Genomic DNA, 9,385 nt, shown 5'->3' with positions numbered 1-9,385 from the left:
TCTTTTGTGGATGCCTGTGAAGAGTATGGATTTCAGGTAGTATGCTGTAAACATCCTCTGACATTAAATTGAACCATTGAAACACAATTTGATTCTTGTTTTTGACATTTAATTTATTTTGAGAAATAAACACACAGAAAAGGGTTTTCAAGGTCAAAAGACAAGGGTTTAGATTCAAGGTGCTTTGATCTGAATTTGAGTCAAATTATTGGCAAAGCAGAATTATTCCATTTTCCACAGCTGATGTCTGCTGGCTTCACACATCAAGACTGATTTTGAAGATGGTGTCAACATATGGACCATTTGAAACCACAAGCTTGCATCTGCCAGTCTGAGACTCAGTGTGAATCTCCCACAGCAGAAGAGAGACTTGCATTCCAAAACCGTATGTTGGATTCAGACTGACGTTGAGCTGTAACACTAACACACTCATCCTTCTTGCTGTCCACTATTGCTGTATCTGGACTGAGCAGTGAAAGCCATTCTGCAGATGCACTAAAGGCACCAAAGCACTGTGTAGCCTGCAGCTATAATGTACAAATTAAAATACACTGCACTGCGAGTAAATGACAAACTCCAAGAACAACACAGAGTTAAAGAACGAGACAGAAGGAGCAACATGTAAAAGCACCAGTTACAAAATGTAGTGATTTTAGCAAATATCTTGATCACAAACATTTCAGTTACACTCAACCGTTTTTGTACCATTTAAAACAAAACATGATTTCTTTATGATAGTGTACAAATTTTAAAAAGTGACCATCAGAAAATTTAACCTCACTGCTAGCACAAAAGTCCATCTTTTGGTTTCTGTCTAACAATCTAGATCATCTAACTCACACTGGAGTCAGACCTGCTGGTCAGACCAACTTCCTTCTCCAGCTGCATCTGGGCCCACCAAGCTGGGGTCCATGGTTGTTTAATTACCTGCTCCAATTCACTGGCTACCTCGACTGGATGCCCCAATGACCACTCTTGCTGATTATTGGTAGGGGAAGAGAGTGGTGGCAGTCTAAGCCCCGAAGTCCCTGCCTTCTCTAACAAACTGAAGGGTAAATAAACAGGGAGAGGTCAGTGAGAGGGATGAGGTTATTTCAAGTCAGTCACTAAATCCCAATCAAGATCCTGGCTATGTGGGAGGTGCTCCAGAACTAAACCGTTAAAAATGTATCCAGGCCACAAATTTCTGCACTCCCTCAATACTGGAATAATTACCACTAACTCATCTCCTTCCACCCACCACCCTGGCAGTGAGAGGCTTCAAGGCACCAGCTAGGTCTTGAGTATCATCAGCCCTGCAGCTATGACAGTCAGTTCGGTTCAGTGTACCATGGCTCCCCTCCTCGTGTCCGGCCCACTGCCATGCCTGACTCACTCTCCCATCAGCAGCCCTCTGTTACCTTCATCTATCCCCTCCACTACCTCCAGCATCTACTTATCACCCTCCCCCTTACCTGGATCCACCTATGCCCTGCACTTCCCCTCTATTCTTTACGTGCAGATGAAGAGTCTCGATCCGAAATGCAGACTATTTATTTTTCTCAACAGATGCTGTCTGACCCAATGAATTCTTTCAGCAACTTGTTCTTTTTGTGTGGAAATCATCCACTATCCTGCCTTTGAAGGCCATGGGGAACTGGGAGCTGAGGCTTGGTCCAATCACAGTGAATGGCTGGACAGCTTGGGGGGAGTTATGTAAAGTATCAGAACTTCTTTACACAGACAGCAACCTTGGGACAATAGATACTGTTACAGGACTGCCCCAATGGTTAATTTGGTTTCAATGATGCTGGTGGAGGGCAGATCCAACAGAATGCCTGCTCTTTCATCCCAATACAGCCATGGATGTTTAACTTACAGTCTGAACAAACTACTTACTCGAGCTGCCAGATCAGTGGGTACAATTGTACACTGCTGCTCAGAGCAGGTCTTCTTAAAAAAAAAGTAAAATTTTACAACCGTTACACACAAAATCCCAACACTTTGATAAAATAGTTTGTACCACGAATTGAAACATTGAATTAGATCTTTCTCATCAACTATCAGCTGACCAATTTAAGATAATGGAGGAAAACAAACAGCAGAATAAATAACAGGAGTCACTGTTTCACTCAGGGTGATGGGGGAGAACCTGGTCCAATGTCACTCTTTCACCCTGTTAGTTTGGGTGAGATTGAAAGGCACACCTTCAGCAGGCTGTTAGCCTGAGCTGACAGTAACTACCAGTTTGATCTTACTGTATGAATGGGGAAATCTACAACCAAGCTGGGGTGAAGTGATAAGCACTCCTTCAGAACATGGGCTGGGCCATCAGACAAAGGGACAAGGGCAGCCCACCTGAGGCTGGCTGGGAGCTGTGGTCTAACAATCCACACTGGTTCATTCCTTCCACTGCCTCGCCCTCAAGTGTGCCCTGGTCACGCGGCACCTGGGACCTCTCCCTCCACAGGGAGCTGCAAAGTATTCCAGCTTACTTGGTCCAAGGGGCGACCAGTTCTTGGTTTAAAATGCTGGACACTTCCTTTAGCTTATGCAACTGAGAGCAGGTAGCAGAAAGCACTGAACTGCTGCAGCCCCTCACAAAAGAGTACTGTGGCTGCTCAGAAATGGGCTTTTGCCTGTTGTGTTCCCTCCTATAACGGGACATACACATAAAAACCCTGAAGGTCCCAGTCTTACCACGTCAATCAACAAAAGCATGGTGCGTATTTCAATGGCTCCGGTAACAGGATACAATAGGCCAGGGGTGGGGGCTGCGTCCCTACTGAAGATATTCAGTGTGAAGACCTCATAACATGCCAAGAATATAGTCAACATTGTTCCTGCCACAGAAGTTTGTCCCTATGGCACAAAGTTCTCCTGAGGGACATAACTCAGGGCCTACAGGGATGGAGGCAACTCCATCCTTAAGTATAAAATTGTGAAGCAAGTATAATTGCAGATGCAGTGGTCCTGATTGACAATCAAGTAGCACCAAGACTTGGTTAGGTTCACCAAGCATTTACCATGGAGCTCAGAGTCAACAGGCAACTTTCCAATCCAATCATAGTGGAGCTGCAGCAGTTACAAACGAGGTTTAGAGTTTTGGACTGGGATAAAACAGAACCTACTTCTCCTCCATTTGGAGCCCTCGAACTGGTTGGGAGCAGAGGATTGCATCTGACTCCTACACCTCCCTCTTCCTGATGGCCCACTGCACACCCACGGTAACTCATAACCTACTTCAGTTTAAAACACGAGTAGCAGGTGACAGGTTGAAAGAGTGGGTTGAAGAGCAGGAATCAAGGTTCTGGACCCCAAGGAAATGGCTGTAGATCCCCATAATCACACAGGGGAGGTTTGGAGGATAATCCCAAGGCACGAGGTGGAGAAAGTAAATCTGTTATTACCAGCAGAGCTACTGGCGATGCTGTTCAGGGGATCTGGCCCCACATGTTCTTGAAGACTTGAGATTCCAGATTCAACAATAAACCTTTTGTAAAGAGCACAGAGGACATGATTCTCAATTCCTTTCTCCAAGCTGTTAGAGTCTGAGGTTACTTTTAAGCAACAATATATTAACTATATATGTGTATTGACACACTGGTGTGCCAAAGGTGATCTACCATGCTATGTTCTAATGCTAGTTGCGTCTGCACAGCAGAAGCACGTGGTTACATCTTGGGCGGCAAAAGCAATAGAGTGAGACAGCAACTCATTTCTTGAAGAACTTCTTGTTGAGCAAGAAGATCAGCAGATTCACGTTAACCTTGGCCTTGTCAAACATCTTCATCACAGCTACTCCCTCGTACTGCATCTGGAGAAGATCCTGGGGAAACAGTAGGGAAAATGAGCACTTGGCTTGGCCAACCCAACAGTGATGCGCTTGTCCAGCCAATGAAACTCAAACAAAACTGCAGATGCTGGAATTCAGAAATATGAAACAAAGTGCTGGAAACACTCAGTAGTTTGAGAAGCTATAGTCAAAGAGACTGCAGATACTGGAACTGGAGCTGGGGAAACTCGGTGGGTGGAGCAGCATCTGTGGAGGGAAATGGACAGCTGACATTTCTCTCCACCTCCCTTATCTAGTTCCATGTTCCGCCTTCTTTCCAAACAGGTTGCACTACCTGCAGCTCTGCACACACCACCCTAAGCCTCTGTCACTATTTCCACTCTTCCCCTCCACCTCACTTGGATTCATCTACTGCCTGCCAGCTCTTGCTTCATCCCAAGCAACACACACAAATCGCTGGAGGAACTCAGCAGGTCAGGCAGCATCGATGGAGGGGAATCAACTGAAGGGTCTTGGCCCGAAAAATCGATTGTTTATTCCCCTCCATAGAAGCTGCCTGGCCTGCTGAGTTCTTCCAGCATTTTGTGTGTTGCTCCAGATTCCCATATCTGTTGATTTTTAGCATCTGCAGAATCTCATGTTCATGATCTTGTTCGTTCTCTTCCTCTCACCTTTTCAGAATGACTAAAGTTCGAGAAGTCAATTCACCAGACCACAATAGTACCACCCTCGCCAGAAACAACGCATAAAAAGCTGGAGTAATTCAACATCTGTGGAGGGGAATGGACAGTCGACCTTTTGGGTTGAGACTCATTACGACCTGAAACATTCACTATTTGTTCCACCCAGAGATGCTGCCTGACCCACTGAGTTCTTCCAGCATTTTGTACATTGTTCCCGATTTCCTCATTTGCAGTCTCTTGTAACCAGCCGAGTCAGAAAGTTTGATGATATCAGGACTGCTTTCTGTGAGTGAAATGCTTCAAGTTCAGACAGGATAGGTCAGAGTGATTACTGATTTCGGCTCATTCAGTTTCTCTCACCACAGATGCTGTTCAACCTGCTGATTATTTGCAGCATTTTGTCTTTATTTCATTTCTTTCACATGAGCGTTATCAAACAAAACTGACAGATTGCAAATGCTGACCAAAACCCTAACCAAAGGGCCAGGTTTTATAGGAGGCAATGGGGTTCAGAGAGGCAATTGCTGAGTTCAGGCATACTTTGCAACACTGGAATGGGGTAGAGTGGAGAAGGACGAGCACAGGAGATACTCTCCTAAGGAGCAGAGGCCGGTGGGAAGTATTTCATTTTGATAAACCCTTTCGCAATCCCAGTGGACCTCACAGCCAGTGAAGCATTTCTGGAAGACTACTGGTTTCATCCCTGACCTGAGATAATGAGGTTGGGAGGGAAATAAATCACCCATGATTGAATGGCAGACCAGCCTTAACAGGCTGGACAGCACAGGACTAATTCTGCTCCTGTCTTATGGTCTCATGGGAAGTCGTGGACTTGCGAGACCCCTGGGTTGGGGGATGAAGACAAACAAAACAGCTCAATCCCTAACTGCTTTCCAGTAACTTCTGCTGGAAAGCAAAAGCCTGTGTAAATGTTGTAAGCCATCAAGAGGCAAATGGTCTACTGCCATTTAACTGAAAAGATGGCTCCTTGAAGGATGATGAACTGGAGAGAGGATAACCCGTCTTTTTCCCATGGTTGGGGAGTCAAGAACTAGAGGGCACAGGTTTAAAGTGAGAGGGGAGAGATTTAACAGGAATCTGAAGAGCAACTTCTTCACCCAGAGGCTGGTGAGTCTATGGAACGAGCTGCCAAAGGAGGTGCTTGAGACTGGTATATTAACAACATTTAAAATGTACTTGGACTAGAGGGATATGGGCCAAATGTAGGCAAATTGGACTAGCTTGTATGGGAACCTTGGGCAGTATGGATCAGTTTGACACAACGGCCGGTTTCCATGCTGTATGAATCTATAAGCAACCCTGATACAGCTCAGTAATACTTCCCAGCAGTCAGTCAGTCAACTCACTGTGAGGATCATTGCAAGTTGAATGACAAAGAGACGGTGTGGGTCACATCAGTATGTCCAATGCATTATTCACTGTTTTATATATGGATCATCATGTACATTTAATGCCCAGCCTCGAATTAGAAAACTACTTTACGAGTGACGCCCCTGGCTGACAACCTCCGATACAAACCATTCCCTTTAGTCAGCTTGAGCTACCTGGGCTCCATCCACCTTCACCACACAGTCCACAGCTGTCGAGTCTGGATAGATGCAACCCTCACATTACCAGCCCTTGCCCGAATCAGCAGGGCTTGTACGTGGGAAACAGCTACAGATCTTACCTGATACTTCAGATGGAACCTCTCCATGTCCACACCCATGAAACGAGCCTTCACCTCGAAGGTCCCCGCCTCCTCGCTCTGCACAATGTCAAAGATAACGTTCCTGAACCTGGAAGCAGATAACAATTATAACTACTCTAGCAGAGGCAAGAGCAGGTCCCAGCAACAGCTTATTACATTCTTGGGAGAGGAGAGGTAGTGCTGAACAAACTTGTGGGTCTGAAGATAGATGTCCTCTGGTCTTGATGGAATGCATCCCAGGGTGCTGAAAGAAATGACAGAAGTTAAAGTAGAGGCTTTGATGATAATTTAAAGAAGAAATAGTAAGGTATCTAGAAAGAAATGGATCCATCAGGCAGACGCAGCGTGGATTCAGCAAAGTCAGGTCCTCTTTGACAAAGTTGCTGGAGTTCTTTGAGGATATAATGAGCGCAGTGGATAGAGGGGAACAGATGGATGCTATTAATTTGGATATACAAAAGGCATTCAATAAGGTGCAGCATAAAAGACTTATCCATAAGATAAGGACGTACAGAGTTGGGGCTGATGTATTAGCATGGATAGAGGATTGGTTAACTAATAGAAAGCAGAGAGTTGGGATACATGGGTGTTACTCTGGTTGGCAATCAGTGGTGAGCCATAGGGGTTGGTGCTGGGCCCACAACTGTTCACAATATACATTAACGATTTAGAAGAGGGGACCGAGTATTGTGTATCTTCATTTGTTGATGATACTAAATTGAGTGGAAAAGCAAATTGTGCGGAAGATACGGAGAGTCTGCAGACAGATATAGATAGGTTAAGTGAGTGGGCAAGGGTCTGGCAGATGGAATACAATGCTGATAAATGCGAGGTCATCCACTTTGGAAAGAAAAATGAAACAGATTATTATTTAAATGGTAAAAAATTGTATCATGCTGTTGTGCAGAGGGACTTGGGAGTGCCTGTACATGAACCACAAAAGGTTGGTTTGCAGGTGCAGCAGACTATCAAGAAGACAAATAGAATGCTGGCTAGAGGGATTGAAATTAAGTGCAGGGAGGTTATGCTGCAACTGAACAGGGTACAGGTGAGGCTGCACCTGGAGTACTGTGTGCAGTTCTGGTCTCCTTACTTGAGGAAGGATATACCAGCTTTAGAGGCAGTGCAGAGGAGGTTCACCAGGTTGATTCCAGAGATGAGGGGATTAGACTATGAGGAGAAGATTGAGTCACCTGGAACTGTACTTGCTGGAATCAGAAGAATGAAAGGAGATCTTATAGAAACATAAAATTATGAAAGGAATAGATAAGATTGACACAGGAAAGTTGTTTCCACTAGTAGGTGAGACTAAATCTAGGGGACATAACCTCAAGATTCGTGGGAGTAGATTTAGTACGGAGATGAGGAGGAACTGCTTTTCCCAGAGTGGTGAATCTGTGGAATTCTCTGCCCAATGAAGCAGTGGAGGCTACCTCAGTAATTATATGTAAGACGTGATTGGATATATTTTTGCATAGTAGGGAATTAAGGGTTATGGGAAAAGGCAGGTAGGTGGAGATGAGTCCATGGTCAGATCAGCCATGATCTTATTGAATGGCAGAGCAGGCTCGACAGGCCAGATGGCCGACTCCTGCTCCTATTCTTTATGTTATTTTATCTTATGAGAGAATCCATTAAAGCTGATTAACGTCTATGGATTCATGAGTCCGCTGCAGGCCCAAGACGACCTGCCCTGGGGTTGAAGCGTATGTTTGTGGGTGGGTGGGTGGGAGGGAGGGAGGGAGGAACTGGGCTTGTTGCGTTCTGTGGTGTTCTGCTGAGCATTGTGGGTATGCTATCTTGGCACCAGAATGCATGGTAACACATGGGCTGCCTACAGCACAATCTCTGGTGTGTTGGTTTAACACAAAGCAACAAATTTCACCGTGTTTAAACAATGAATCTGAATCTAACTTCAGAATCAGGTTTAATTCCACTGATATATGTCGTGAAATTTGTTGTTTGGTGGCAGCGGTATATTGCAATCACTGTTCCCTCTAAGCTGTGTGGGTGCGTGGCCACACAGTAACTGAGAAGCTCTCATGCACATAGCATTTCTTGTCATGCAGCTGGAATTTTGTTTTATATGATGTTAATATAAAGTGCTGCGCAGTTTTCAGGCCATGTAAGAATTTCCTGCTCAGAGCAAAGTTGGTTCAAACAGCTGTGAAAAAAAAATTAGGGGGAAGATTGATTGCAACGCATAATAAAAACTATAAATCACAATATGTATATATAAAAATTAAAATACGTAGTAGTTCAAAAAGAGAGGAAGGACAGTGAGGGTTCATTCATTGTCCATTCAGAAATCTGATGGCGGAGGGGAAGAAGCTGTTCCTGAAATGCTGAGTGAGTGTCTTTGGGCTTCTGTACCCCAAGAGAACATCTCCCTGGGTGATAGGGGTCCTTAATGATGGATACCAGCTTTATGAGGTGTTCTGGATGCTGGGGAGGCTAGTGTCCATGATGGAGCTGGCAGAGCTTACAGCTTTCTGTAGTTGTTTGTTTCTGTCTAATGGCCTTTCCATACCAGATGGTGACACAACCAAATAGAATGCTCTCCACAGTAAATCTGTACTTGGACCTGAACGTGAAACGCTGATTATTCCTTTCTCTACTGATGCTGCCTAACCAACAAAGTGTTTCCATTATTTTCTGTTTTAATTCCAGTGCACGTGACCAGGTGCCATTGTTACCATGCATTGGTGTATTCATTTTGTTCTCATTCTCCGAGTTTGGACCTGTAATAGTCACATCATTCCCTTCCATCTGCCAGGACTGGAACTATTCCATATTCTCCAGCTCATACTCCTCTGAAAACTTATGCAGGACTTGACATCAGAAATAACATGGCAGACTTACTGGCTGGTGGGCAGATCATCGATCTCCAGCAGGACCCCCTTCTCTTGGAGTCGTGCAGCAGTGTAGTTCAGAGACAGGACTTTATTCTTCTTTCCCTTGGCCGCTGCAGACTTCTTCCCAGGACCTCTGCAAAGATCATGAATGAAATGTTAAGATGCAGAACATGGCAAGTGCCAACAGCTGAGCAAAAGCTGCTCCAACTCAGGTACAGAGGCTGAGAAACCGCTTTGGTTTAATATCAAGGCTGGCACCATCCACACCATTCTTTCGTTTTGTTGATTAAACAACATCAAAATTAGGAATGAAAATGGGCCATCCAGACCTTCAGATCTGCCAATATTCATTGACCACAGC

At 44.8% G+C, this 9,385-nt stretch overlaps 1 protein-coding gene across 1 annotated transcript in view; it reads right to left on the bottom strand.

The window, feature by feature from the left end:
* Positions 1-13: 13 nt before the first annotated feature.
* iqgap3 (IQ motif containing GTPase activating protein 3) overlaps positions 14-9,385 on the bottom strand; it is a 217,613-nt gene continuing 208,241 nt past the window's right edge. The window contains exons 36-38 of the mRNA XM_072281088.1: positions 9,032-9,157; positions 6,149-6,257; positions 14-3,808 (exon numbers count right to left, since the gene is read on the bottom strand). Of these exons, the coding sequence (XP_072137189.1) occupies positions 3,695-3,808; positions 6,149-6,257; positions 9,032-9,157 (349 nt within the window). The 3' untranslated portion in view covers positions 14-3,694. The remainder of the gene's footprint in view (positions 3,809-6,148; positions 6,258-9,031; positions 9,158-9,385) is intronic.

The sequence above is a fragment of the Mobula birostris genome, chromosome 2 (genome assembly GCF_030028105.1).
Source record: "Mobula birostris isolate sMobBir1 chromosome 2, sMobBir1.hap1, whole genome shotgun sequence".
Taxonomy (NCBI): Eukaryota; Metazoa; Chordata; class Chondrichthyes; order Myliobatiformes; family Myliobatidae; genus Mobula; species Mobula birostris.
The sequence above is the reverse complement of the archived record's forward strand: the minus strand, read 5'-3'. Positions and strand labels throughout refer to the sequence as shown.